Source organism: Typopeltis vanoorti, chromosome 2 (genome assembly GCF_054136105.1).
Source record: "Typopeltis vanoorti isolate ZY-2024b chromosome 2, IOZ_Tvanoo_1.0, whole genome shotgun sequence".
Taxonomy (NCBI): Eukaryota; Metazoa; Arthropoda; class Arachnida; order Uropygi; family Thelyphonidae; genus Typopeltis; species Typopeltis vanoorti.
The window spans coordinates 109,428,529-109,443,120 of record NC_143550.1 but is presented as its reverse complement, the minus strand read 5'-3'; the positions used below and the strand labels follow the sequence as shown (position 1 = coordinate 109,443,120).

Genomic DNA, 14,592 nt, shown 5'->3' with positions numbered 1-14,592 from the left:
TGGGATGGTGATGGTTTTGTTGTAGTCTTCTGTGGTAGATTGAGGGGATTTATGGGTAGCATTTAGTATGTTATCTATTTTATGGGGATTATAACCATTGATTAAGAATGTTTGATGTAGGTGAGAAAGTTCAGCAGCGAGAGCAATGTCATTGGAACAGATTGCTCTAGCTCTATGGGTTAGTGTTTTTAAGATACCATATTGCTGAGAAGGGTGATGGTGTGATTGTTTGTGTAAGTATCTCCCTGTATGTGTAGGTTTTCTATAAACCGAAAATGATAAGGAACCTTCTGGAAGACGTGTGATCAGTGTGTCCAAGACGGGCAGGCAGTCATTGGCTTCTAGTTCCATTGTAAAGTGGATTGTGGTTGTCTTGCATTTGTAACAAACTTTGTGTTGTGTGCTCTGAAGATGCTGGATATGATACCAGCGAAATATTAGCTTTTAAGTCTCATCTCATCTTCCTTATACCCTCTTTTACCTTGTGGTGTCGAGGGTCCATTGATCATCGGACCTCACTCCGTTTACAGGATAAGGTGGTCAGCCTTATGCCCCGGTGTATCCTATAGCTGTAGTGTTGAGTTCTCAAGGCCAGTTTGCCTGCTTTGCGGGATGAAAAACCCCAGAATAAACTGGGGGAAAAACCCTGCTGTCCACGCCCAAGACTGGCTAACTTGGCTATGGCTGAGGAAGATCCTTCAGCTCCTCACGTCACCGACGGGAATCGAACCTAGGACACTCCTTCCCCAGGCATATGGTTGCGAAGCGCCCATATGCCTGGGGAAGGGGTGTCCACTAGGCTAACCGCGCGGAGCTTTTAAGTCAATAAATAGTTATTTTCTTAACCATCTGTGTTCTTATCATACCGTGAAACCTATTACAATATGTCTGACGAACACATAAGCCTATCCATGCGTAAAAACCAATAATTGTATAAATTATTGGTTTTTTTAGCATATTTGTATTGAAAGATCCAGTCTCATGTAAAAATTTTAATGCTATTTTAACTGCTTTGTTTTATTTTGTTCCTAATTAATGTTATGCAACTTTCCCTGTACATATTAGCCTGTCACCTGCAATTTTATTATGTAATTATATTATAATAATATGCAATATGTATATTATATGAATGTACATATGTGTATATAATGAAAATGCATTACATAAATTTTTGTAACTTTATGCATATCGTAACCGGGATGAGCTGTTGCTCTTAAGTTACACATAAGATTGTTCAACATTTTGTACTATAATAGGAAGCTTACATATAATAAATAAATAATAATAAACATCAGGATATTTAGATACTGTGTCCTCATTTGCACTGTCTGCCTCATTGGTAATTTTAACATTATGTAGCTGAACTAGATTTTTAATTGATCAAACCAACACTTACATTAAATATTTCTTCTGCTTCGTAACTTTTTTTTTCTTTGTCTCTTAAACAAATTTAAAGCTTTTGTCTGAATGGTTCTACTAAGGAGAAAGCATTTTTGATTGCAATCCCTAATCCATACAGTTAAAAGATGCTCTATTTCTATCATTGTAATATGGCTATTCCCTGTGGACTTTGCAAACTACAAAAAGCTGATGCAACTTTATCTTTTTCTTTTATTTCTCCTGCATTTTAAAATATTCCATATCATAGAATTCAGGCATTCTGACATCTCTTCTTATTTTAGAGTTGCTATGATCACGTTCATGTCATTCAATAATTTAATGAAGTAGCAGCATCTAATAACGGTAACTCAGTAACCTGAACTGTGCATATGCTATCCTTGCATTAACTGAATTTTGGTTAGCATTAAACATGACCTGGTATCATTATCCAATTCATACTAAATCAAATATTGCATTAATTCTGAGTTCGACCTAGCTGTATTTCCGATTTGTCTTAGCCTGAGTGGTCATAGTGCATACTGCATTCCTTACTAAGTCTCAAGTACATAAGCAGTACACTCTTCATACTCCTGATTTCAATTATTACTTATTACTTATAAATAATAATTACTAATAAGTAATATTATTATTTGTCACCTCCAGGGAGTCCAAAGACTCATCGAGAGAGAGGGCATCTACTCTACAATTTTGTTTCCACCACTCACATCCACCAACTGACCGCAACTACACCAACACCATCTACCGTTAACCACCACTGGTGTTTCCACAGACAATCACAAACATCAATGCCCAAAGCAGAATTCGAATCCGCAGCCTCTCGACTGGAGAGCGGACACGCCCAGCCAGGCTAGCCCTTTTAAGAAACTCGCCAGGAAATAAAACAGACTAGTGATTACTGATTTTCTAAAAACTTCCAAATATTTTTGAAAAGTAAAAACAGTAATAAGAGGACGAAATCGCACCACTTGTGCGATTCAATATGTAACTGAAACTATATTTCAGTTACGTATTGAATCCATTTGTGCTAAATGCAATAAGGTATTTGTAAAACAACTCTGCTTGTAAATTTTATATATTATATGAAACAGAGATTTCGTATGTTGTCAAATTTGAAAAGTAAAAACTATTGTTTTTACTTTTCGAATTCTTTCGTTATGTGGCCAGCAAGAGAAGGAATGACATTGTTGGTTAAAAATAGAAGTAGAGTGACTGATGCAAAGGACACAGTGTAGTTATTCAATGAACATTTTACTGGGATATTTTATCCTACAAAAGTAGGTTTTAATACTAGAGGGATGAGAGCTCTAACGGTGAATGAGTTCAAAGAGTGGGTTGATGGACTTTGTATTTTTCTAGGATGGGCCTCCCACAATGAGTTGTAACTCCATGGAGGTCCTGAATCATAATAATAATAACATAATCAGCACATATCTCAAATCCAAGCTGCTCTCTCTCTTTCTCAATGTTCACTCACAGTATTTCTTTTAACCATCCTGGAGCTCTGATTAAGGATTATGGACCACCTTCTCTCAATCTGTCCTCATGTGCAATTTCATAGAGCAGTCATGTTCTTTCTTTTAATGTTACCCAGTGATCAGTGCTCATTTTGATAATTTATGTAGACTACCTTGAGATAAGAATAACTATTTTAATTTCTCTACATTTTGACCTACATATTAAGGCCATCACCTGGAGTATTCACACAGAGACAAGTTACTTTACCATTCAAACAGTATGTTAAAGTGACAGTGATTTGATCAACCATTATTCTACTGGCCTGATCTCAAGTAAAATGGAAAAAATGCTACAAAGCTATATCATATTTTTTACAATGTAGCCAGAGGACAATTCTCATGTTTTAATACAAGAAAACATAAATAAGTACTTAACTAATTATTTTTGCTTCATAATAGCTTTCCTTTCAGACTGTATCTTTTCATTCACCTATTTCACTCCTATTTTATTGAACGTCTCGATTTCTGGAATATATTCAGAAATAGCTTTCCTAACAGAAGTCCTGTACATCCCCTGAGGGGATGTACATATCAGGAATGGAGGGAATGTATATATCAGGAATTTGATGATGAAATTTATTTATAAATAAATGTATTTTTTTGCTTGTTTTTTCAATTTTTTTTTTTTTTAATTTGAGAAATACAAAATATGAAATTCTACTTTTCTTATAGTTCAATGCCTGTGAAATAACTCTGTGATAATTTATGAATCAAACTTACCTCTGGTAGTCTTTGACACAATATACAAGATTGTTTTTATCACATGTGAAAGGAATTCCATCAAGACAATGTCCACATGTAGTGCATTTAAAGCAAGCTGGGTGATAAGGTTTTTCTAAGGCACGCAAAATCTAAAATCAGATTACAAAAAAAATTGCACATTTAATAACCAAATAACCATCAACAAAACGACATGTTTTTCATCTCAAAAAAACAGAAAAATCATCTGGAGAACATTATGCAATTAACAGATATAATATACATGCCTCCATAGTCATAAATTCAAATCATAGAGACTTTAGATCTCTGAAGCAGGATAGTAGCTACATGCGATCATACATAAAGTACACTCTTTAGTCTACTCCAGCTTTTATTTATCTCAACTATGATAACAATGAACCTTAGCAAGTATCACATCAGAGAATAATGGTAGTTTGCAATTGGCAATGGATTCTATATCAAGTTCTAATTCGGCCAGTAATGATATACTATTAGTTACTGTGAAAATGAAAATAATTTTCAAAATAACTAATGGACATGTTTCTGTTGTCTAATTTCCTATTCAATTATCAGTCATGAGAAAAAGCCTTTAAATAAATAATTAGTTGTAAATTATAATGTGATAAAGTGAAGAATATAGAAACTATGAGAGTTTTGTAAAAATAAGTTGACCAGAAAGCTTACAGGAATACACTCACCAGTTTATGGAGAGAATTACTTTGGATTTGTAATCTGTATTACTAAGTATATTTCAAATCCTTAACACATTCAAGTCATGACAAGTGGTTTTTAAGTGGTTTCATCAATTTTAAGTCAATTAAGTGGTTTCGCTTAAAAGAGGAGAGTGTGAGGAATCATTTTAGGGAGAGGGTGTTAGAGAGGATTTCGGATGGACTGGAAAGTGTACAAGATTGGTGGAAACATAATTCAAAAGTAATCCTGAGCTGTGCAATCGAGGTGCTTGGTGAAACACCTGGAAAGATTAGAGAGCAGAAGGAGGGTTGGTGGTGGAATAATGATGTACAAGTGGCAGTGACAGCTAAGAGGAAGGCAAAGCAGAAGTGGGATGAGTCAAGAGTGGAAGAGGACAGAGAGGTGTACAAAGAGAGAAAGCAAGAAGCCAAGAGAGTTGTGGCACAGGCGAAGGCCATGGCATATCAAGATCTGTATGCTCAATTAGAAACAAAGGAAGGACAGAGAAAAATTTACCAACTAGCGAAATGTAGAAATAAAGCAGCAAAGGACATCTTACATGTGAGGCAGATCAAAGATGCTGAAGGAAGAGTATTATGGAGGGATGTGGACATAAGAAACAGATGGAAAATATACTTTGAGGGACTTTTGAATGAGGAAAATGCAAGGACTCACAGAGGAGATGAGCAGCCTTCTGAGGGGATGGTGCAGAACATCAGTAGAATGGAAGTGACGGTAGCCATGAAGAGGATGAGTAATGGAAACTCGGTGGGCCCCGACAGAATTCCAGTGGAGGCATGGAAGGCACTGGAGGAAGAGGGAATTGACCTGCTGTGGGACCTGTTCATGAAAGTTTGCCAACAGGAAATTATACCCGAGGAATGGAGGGAGAGTACTCTTGTTCCCATCTACAAGGGTAAAGGGGATGCCCAAGACTGTAAAAATTACAGAGGAATAAAGTTGATGTCCCACACAATGAAGATCCTAGAAAGGGTTCTTGATGGTAGATTGAGGAAGGAGGTGGAGATTGCAAAGGAACAATTTGGCTTCATGCCTGGTAGATCAACAACAGATGCTATCTTTGGGTTACGACAGATGATGGAAAAATATCGAGAGAAACAAAGGGAGCTACATCTGGTATATATTGATCTGGAGAAAGCATACGATAGAGTGCCAAGGCAAGAAGTCTGGAGGTGTCTGAGGGAGAAGAAGGTGCCAGAGAAATATGTCAGGTTGGTGCGGGAAATGTACAGAAATGTGAAGACAAGTGTTCGGGCCTGTTTGGGACAGACAGAAAGTTTTCAAGTAACAGTTGGCTTGCATCAAGGGTCAGCATTAAGTCCGTTTCTGTTTAATATTGTGATGGAGGTGGTAACAGAGGAGGTGAGAGAAGATGCGCCTTGGACAATGTTGTATGCAGATGACATCTTGCTGTGTGTAAATTCAAGAGAAGAAGCGGGAACTAAACTGGAAAGATGGAGAAAAGTACTGGAAGAGAGAGGTATGAGACTGAGCAGAAGTAAGACAGAGTATATGTGTTGCGCAGTGGGCGGCGGCCAGAAGACAGATCTGGAGCTGGAAGGTGAGAGACTTTAGATACTTAGGTTCAACAGTGGAAGAAGATGGAGAAGCTGAGAAGGAAGTGGGATGCAGGATACAAGCGGGTTGGAGGAAGATGACTGGAGTGTTATGCGATAAGAGGGTGCCGATCAATCTGAAAGGCAAAATTTATAGGACAGTAGTGAGGCCAGCTATGACATATGATATAGAAACTGTGGCTCTGAGGAAAAATAACATCAGCAGGATGGAAGTAGCAGAGATGAGAATGCTTAGGTGGATGTGCGGTATGACCAGAAAGGATCGTCTGAGAAATGACTGTCAGGGGAACAGTGAAAGTTACGAACTTAGGAGCGAAAATACAGAAGACAAGGTTGAGATGGTTTGGTCATGTGATGAGGAGGGAGGACGAATATGTGGGAAGAAGGGTCATGCAGATGGATGTGCAAGGAAGGCGGAAGCATGGGCGGCCAAAGAAGAGATGGAGGGAGCTGGTAGAAGAGGACTTGAAGATGAAGAACTTGGATGTGGTGACAGCCCAAGACAGGAAGGTGTGGAGGAGACTCACTACAAACAGTGACCCCACTTAAGTGGGAGAAGCTTCAGAAGAAAAAGAAGAACAAGAAGAAGATTTAAAAATAATGTAGCCCATCCAATGTACCATAAGTTTAAAACCTTTCATAAGAAGGAGTCACATCAAACAAATAAAAAATGCTGCATATTTTACTGTGTATATAATCAAGCTATATATATATATATATATACTCTAATACAGTGCTTCCAAACTTATGGATATAAAGGCCCTCTTTGGAAAAATTAAAATATTTCACAGCCCCCATCGAAAAAAAACATTGTAATACCGACACACACATATATATATATTTTTTATTATTATTATTATTCAGGCATCCATGGAGTTAAAAGACTCATCGTGGGAGGCCCTTCCTAAGAAACACAAAGTCTATCAAGACTCATCAAGGGGAGGTCGCCCCTCCCCCTAAGAAACACAAAGTCTATCATACCACTTCTTGAACTCATTGACCGTTCTCGCTCTCACCACTCCATCAGGCAATGCATTCCATGGTTCAACCACCCTCCATGCAAAGAAACCACTCCTCACCCTCTTGTTCACAATTTCCTTTCGTAACTTCAGGGATGGCCTCTTGTCATCACTCCTTCCCACTGTTCAACCAAGCGAAAAAACTCCCCAGTGTCAATCCTGTAACCACCTCTCAACAGTTTAAAAGTCTCAATCATATCACCTCTCTTTCTTCTATCCACCAAACTCTACAGTTCACATTCTCTCAGCCGATACTCATAACTATCATTGTACAGTCCTGAAACCATCTTCATTATCCACCTTTGTACCCTTTCCACAGTTAATTTATCCCCTTCAAATCCTGGGGACGAAATCTGAGAACAATAGTCTAAGTATTGTCTGATCAGGGTCTTATACAACGGAATGATAACTGTTTTATCTCTGAAGGTCAGTGTCCTTCTCATTATTGCAGCAATCCTCTGTGTTACCTTCGCCACCTTTGCAATATGCCCCCTAAATTTCAGGTTTCTATCAATCATCAACCCCAGATCTCTTGTCTCCCCTACTTCCTCCAGTATAACTCCTCCCATAGAGTATGCAATACTGTAATATTATATTATTATAATATTTATTGTATTTATATGCAATACAATTTATATTCAAGATTTTGCATTTGTAAGCTTTTCGTGCTTCTTATCAATACCTTTTCAAATGAAATTTATATGAATAAGCATATATTTACTAATATTCATTAATAGCTTTCAATACGCAAGAAGCAAAATTTGTGAACCAACACCAATGTGTGATTTTTTCCATTAAAATATAAAAAATAACAAAAAAGAAATAATAAAAATTAAATATGTTTCTTTTAAAATTAAAAAAATCTATCATCATCATCAAATTCCTGCCATGTACCCACAAGGGGTGTACAGGATATGATAGTACTACATGAAAAAATTATATCATTACTAACTTCCTATCTACAATTTTCCTCCAAATCAGTCTGTTACTTGTCAAGACTCCAACATTATCTGATCTTATATTTCTATCATCTAAGGCACTTTGTACCGTTTCAATCCACCTATATCTTGGTCTTCCTCTGGGTCGTTTTACTGCCAACCTGGCAGCGAACACTTGTTTTGCTAATCTTTCTTCACCCATTCTGTTTAGGTGAACATACCACCTGAGATTAGCTCTGCTAATGCATTCCTGGATGCAGACAATGTCAAGTTCTTTCCTAATATCCTCGTTTTTAATATGATATTGCCATTGATGCCATCTGTTCACACCTATAATCTTTCTCAGGACTCTCATATCTGTGGTCTCTAGTCTTTGGTCAAGTGTTTTACTTCTGACCCAGCTCTCAGATCCATAAGTTAAAACTGGTTTGAACACTGTCTTGTATACAGCTAATTTAGTGTTCTGACTAATTTCTCTCTTATTCCATATGAATTTATTCAATTGACTTCCCACCATACCAGCTTTGCTGATTCTGTTGTCTATTTCTATATTTAATTTACCATCTTCACTAAAAATCATGCCTAAGTAGCTGAAATGTTTTACTTGTTCCACAGGTTCTCCATTCAAAACACAGTTGACATTTTCGATGATTCTGCCTATTTTCATTGTCTTTGTCTTTTTATTGCTGACCTTCATACCATATCTATTACAACAGCTATTCAATTTAGTCAGAGAATCTTGCAGACTTGTAGCGGATTTATTTAGAAGTATAACATCATCTGCATAAAGCAAAGAGCTGACATTAACATCTCCAATTTTGATATCATGTTTAATACCACTTTCCTTCATAATGTGATCCATATAGATAATGAATAACAGAGGGGATAATGTACATCCAGTCTCACACCAGATTTAACATTAAACCATCTTCCTGTATTCCCTTCAATTCTAACTGCTGACTTACAACTCAAATAAAGACTAAGTATTGCTTGATATAATGCCCCATTGACACCATATAACTGCAGTGTATTGAATAGCTTCTCTCTTGGCACCTTATCATATGCCTTTTCCAAATCGACAAAACTTAAATACAGATCTTTGTTATATTCCCATGCTTTCTTGACTATTTGTTTGTAAAGTGAAGATCTGATCCTGACAGCCTCTGTTTGGCCTGAATCCAGCTTGTTCTTCACCAAGCTTTTCTTCCACAATTCCACTCAACCGTTTCTCAAGTATACTTGCATAGATTTTGCCAGGAACACTCAGTAGGGAAATACCTGTGTAATTCTCACATTCAGTTTTATTTCCCTTTTTATATATGGGTACTATGAGAGCTCTACTCCAATCATCGGGAATTCGTCCCTCTGTCCAGGCTTTCTGAACTATGCAGTGCAGCCACTGTAAGACTCTTATACCACCATACTTCAGCATTTCTGGTCAAATATCATCTATTCCAGCTGCCTTTCCACATTTCAAGCCTTTGATGCCTTTTCTACTTCAAGTATGGATATGTATTCCTGCCTGCATGCCTGGTCAGTGTTTTTTACCACTGTGCTGTCATCACTGCTTGTTTCATTTAACAGTTTTTCAAAGTAATTACTCCATACTTCAAGGATATCTTTTATTCCAGTTTTCATATCACCTTTATCATCTCTAACTCCTTTTACAGCACTCTTTCCTCCATTCCTAAGCTTCTTCAACAACCTCCAAAATATTTTGCCACCTTCTTGATATTTATTTTCTATATTCTTGCCAAAGTCCTCCCATGACTTTTGTTTAGCTAGTTTTACACAGTGTTTAGCATTCCTGCATTTGTCTCTATATTCTCTAAGAGCACAAGCTGATTTATTTGACAGGAACTTTTGATATGCTTTCTTCTTTTCCTTCACTGCCTCTTTAACTTCCTGTGTCCACCAGGGAGTTCTCATTTTTTTATCCTTGCAGACAACCTCACCACATGCCTCTCTGGCTGAATCAATCAGTGTTTTCTTCAAGGCTTGCCACTGAATCTCCAAGGTTTGGTTCCTGTTCTCAAACTCTTTCATTTTTTTTTCAATAATCTTTGTGTATTTTAGTCTACAGTTCACATCTGAGAGCTGCTCAACTTTTATTCGCTTTAAAACTTTCTTACATGTTATTCTTTTCAATATGAAATTCAATTTTATCCTGCTCAAGACTAAATAGTGATCACTTCCAATTTCATATCATCTGTACAGTCTGGTGTTCTGCACCAGGGAGAAAACATCACTATCAACAATAACATAGTCAATGAGACTTTTCTTATTCCTAGCCTCTTCTCTCCATGTGAATTTGTGCACATTTTTATGTTGGAACACGGTGTTAGTAATAACCAGTCCATGTCCTGCACAGAAATCCAACAGATATTTGCCATTATTATTAGCTTTGCTCGTTTCTCCAAATTTTCCCAGAATATTTTTGTATGTCTCACAATCATTTCCTAACTCTGCTATTTAGATCCTCAACAAGGACCAACTTTTCATTTTTCATTGTGTCAGTTGCTTTTTCTAAAGCATTAAAAAATTCCTCCACTTCTACCTTAGTAGAACCTTCTGTGGGACCATAGGCACATAGGCATTACTCTACTTGAGACTGACTGCCATTCAAGAAGATTAGCCTCGTATTTTGTGTTATATACTATGGCTAATCCTTCTTTTCCTTGATTGTCATTGCCTGAATATAACATTTTGTATTTATTGCTCAGAAAGATCTCACCAGTTTTTGTGTTTTTTGTTTCAGTCACCCCTATTATGTCGATCTGGTACTTATCTAATTCCTCAGCTAGCTCCATATCTTTGCCATTCAGGCTTCTTACGTTGATAGTACCGATCTTTAACTCTGGTGATGTTGAGTTGGGTTTGTTTTCAGATTTGTTCCAGTAGCTGACTTTTCGCTATTCGCCCTGGTTCCCTGGTGAAAACAACGGGGACCTTGTTTAACCTGGCGATGCCCCAGCCGGCATGAAATTTTGTCATGTTGTACCATCATTTTTTATTTTGGTTTAACCAATAAGAATACAATTTGGTCGGCTAAATCCCATTTAGTCTTAAAACATTTGAAATTTGTTATTATTTCACCCCCCCCCCCCAACAAAACTTATGGCCCAAGAGGACCGTGACCCACAGTTTGGGAAGCGCTGCTCTAATATATGCATATTCCAGCAATTATAATTATCAATTTTTAAAATCTTTTCTGAAATGATAAAGAATTTAATTACCTTGTCCAAAATAGGTCTTCCGCAAGCAGCACATTTTTCAAGCAAGTTCTAAAATTAAAAAAAAAAAATTGTAATAATATTATTTAATTAATTAAATCTATATTAAAGTACATATTTACTCTGCTGCAGAAATTATACCATACTTTCAGTTTAAGAATGTTATAAATTTTGAAATATATTGTAAACAAGCCTGGTTAGCATACATTTTAATACTTCTCTTGATTTTTAAAGCTGTTCACTTCTTTTCTAAAGTGAAAAGTACTAGTATAAAAGCATAAAAGAAGGAATAAAGTGCTAGTAAACATTTTGTATTTGACCAGAGATGTATGGAATAATTGTATTTGGATTGAACATTGGTTATTCATGGTGTTATTATTACATGACACCTCCAGGGAGTCCAAAGACGCATCATGGGAGGGCACACTACTCTACTTTGCTAAATACATCCTTATATGGGCTTTTTCAGTTGAAGGTAAGTTAGCTGATCTCATACAGTGTAGCAGGATTTTACCTCCCAGAAACTCTGGTTTTTCATCCCTGCATACAGACAAATCGACCTTCAGAACACATGCAATTTACAGACAAAAAATACTGTTGTTGGTGATGATAGGCGATAGATGGTAGTAGTGTCGTAGTAGGAGAATTAAGCTCCTGTTATTATATCCTCTTCTGTCAACCACGTCTCAGTGATCACAATAATCTTTGGCCAGACTGATGTTATCAGTGCCACCAATTCCTCTCCTTTATTCCAGATACTCCTGGCATTAGTATAAAGCATAAAAATGCCACTATTTCTTCATTTTGACAGACATTATGTGAAAAATGGTAAGTTTGGACATACTATAATACATCACAGGACTCTATAAAGATGTCCAAATAATAGAAATAAAAACTGGAGATTAATTTCCTGTGATAATGCTTTTGCATATTATGCTTTTTCCGTATAGAAATTTCTAGTCCAAAACAGAACTGTTGCTCCATATCCCAAATCCACCAAACCACAGAATACTGTTTTTGTATTTGAGAGAATGCACCAAAATCCTCTGGAATGTTTACTGCTATTGAGAAGAGGGCAATCTGCTTAACAGATGAGCTCTCTCATGGTTTCTCTCTAATTATTTTCTCGATTCTTCCTATAGCTATTTTCATGGATGTAATGGTTCATTTTATTGGCTTAATCCAACAATAGGTGCTACTGTAAATGCAAACTCTAATAAAAATGAGTTCACCAAATGGTAGTTTAAACTGGAAAGTTATCTGCCTCAAAAATAAAAAATAAATAAATAAATAAAAATAAATCTGCTAATGCCTTTTATTATTATTATTATTATTATTACATGACACCTGTAGGGAGTCCAAGGACTTATTAAGGGAAGGTACCTGCTCCACCACTCAATCCACCAACTAGAACTAACCATACTACCTACACTAGTGCAACCTCCCCCCCCCACTAGTATTTCCACAGACAATCACAAACATCCATGCCCATGGCAGGATTCAAACCCGCAGCCTTTTGGCTGGAGAGCAGATATGCTAACCACTCAGCCAACCAGGCCGTAGGCAAGACCATTTTAGCCCTATCTAACTTTATTGGAGACTGAGGAGGCATTTCAATCTCCACCAGTAGGCAATTAGAGATAGTTTGCTTATACTATCACTAATTATACATGCCATCTGATGAAGAGGAGGGTGGCTGACAAGTGCTGCTATCTCGTGGTCCCTAATCCTAACACACGCCAGAGATCTACTAACTCAAGAACCGGTCGAAAAAAGGCTCAGAAAAAGTTCCTCTAGAAAGAATTAAGCTGTTTAATGTTCAGTTACAACAAGAATCTCTCTTTTTTTTTCTACTGTGCTAAACGTTAAAACCTGCATCACCTAATTCCTTACTAATAATAAAATCATTAAGTATAGTCTCTGGGAAAAATTCCCATGAGGGGGAGGAAGGGTATACTTATGTGGCAACTGGGGCAGGGTTAACGGGGTGTGGAACCGTTTCGGTCGTGTAACTGTCCTTGGAACTTGGTTGGAAATGAGTGCTTACGACAAAGTTCCGAGGACGGTCACACGACCGAAACGGTTCCACACCACGTTAACCCTGCCTCAGTTGCCACATAAGTATACCCTTCCTCCTCCCCCACAAAAATGCGCCCTAATTCAAAATAATATATGTATACATTTATATATATATTATTAATATTAACCCAGGTTATCCAAACTTATTTTCCCACGTCTAAACACACACCCCACGCTCCCTCCCTCTTCTCCCCCCCCCCCCCCCCCCCCCCCCCGTTTGTAAACAACCTTCAGCGAGATCATGAAAGTGGAAGACATCGTAGAATCAAAAAAGATATGTACCAAAATTTTTCCACCTCTTTTATTCTACCTTAATTGCCTTCTATACTCACCAATAATGCCCTAAATATATATACCCCTCTTGAGTATTGATAGCCAATGTATTTAAATAAGGGACACTCCTAAACAAAAACAGGCTATAATAGCCGTAATTATAATAATAAAATTATTAACTTATTGAAGTTGGCATTTAGATTATATGTAATGCTAAAGTGCCAACCTGGTTGGTCAAGCATATCCACTCTCCAGCCAAAAGGCCACAGTTTGAATCCTGCTTTGAACATGGATGTTTGTGATGCCCTTCATTCATTCAAACATATTCATGAATACAGTATATACACTCTCCCAAGATGGACTGGGTCACCATGGGAGAAGTAGACCCCTAGTATTCCCCCTCATCCAAAATAGGAGGAAGGGGAAAAAGAGTCCTTCCTTAGCAATGACTGAAATCAGAGGCAATTCATATTGCTAAGTGTACTGAAATTCATTTCCATCTTTAACCCACAAATCCACACTTATTCTTCCTGACAAAAACCACTCATCTTCTTTGCTAATCATATCTTACCTTAAATTAAATTAAACTTGCCAAGAAATTATATTTTCGTTTAATGCTTAATCCAAGTGTAAGCAAACAAAGTTTGAATGTGAAATATCTTCACAACTAGGCTACTTGCATAACATATCTAGAACATGCATGACCTTTCCTCTCACCTAGTCTATGATTAAGAATGCACCCACAGCATATTTTTGATACTGCTTATCACATAATCTCATCATTTTGATCCTTTAACTGAAATTTTTTTCACCTTGCTTTGTTTCTTTCATTCATCTATATGAGAACTTTCCACACAATCTTTCAGGACTTCTGTGCAGTCATTCCTCCAGTTGTGCTCTAGAGTGACTGTACAGAGAGCACTCCTATTGGACTGCATTACATACAAAATTAAAAAAAAAAAAAAAAAGATTTTTTCATAGCATTTAGGAAGAGACAAAATAAGTCATATCTGGAAGCTAGTAGATCATACATTACAATGCTCGGTGATTAATACAAGGAAAGACAAGCACTCTGATGCATATTATATTTAAATCCATGAAATTAAACAATGCTGTTCTAACTG

The 14,592-nt window shown here is 37.0% G+C and overlaps 1 protein-coding gene across 3 annotated transcripts in view; it reads right to left on the bottom strand.

Annotated features, from left to right (window-relative positions):
• The window catches only part of LOC150109323 (lipoma-preferred partner-like), an 82,062-nt gene that overhangs the window by 16,921 nt on the left and 50,549 nt on the right, over nucleotides 1-14,592 (bottom strand). For all 3 annotated transcript variants that reach the window (XM_090412548.1, XM_090412557.1, XM_090412540.1), the window contains 2 exons: nucleotides 11,120-11,167; nucleotides 3,636-3,766 (listed from right to left, as the gene is read on the bottom strand). In XM_090412548.1, the coding sequence (XP_090268674.1) occupies nucleotides 3,636-3,766; nucleotides 11,120-11,167 (179 nt within the window). The remainder of the gene's footprint in view (nucleotides 1-3,635; nucleotides 3,767-11,119; nucleotides 11,168-14,592) is intronic.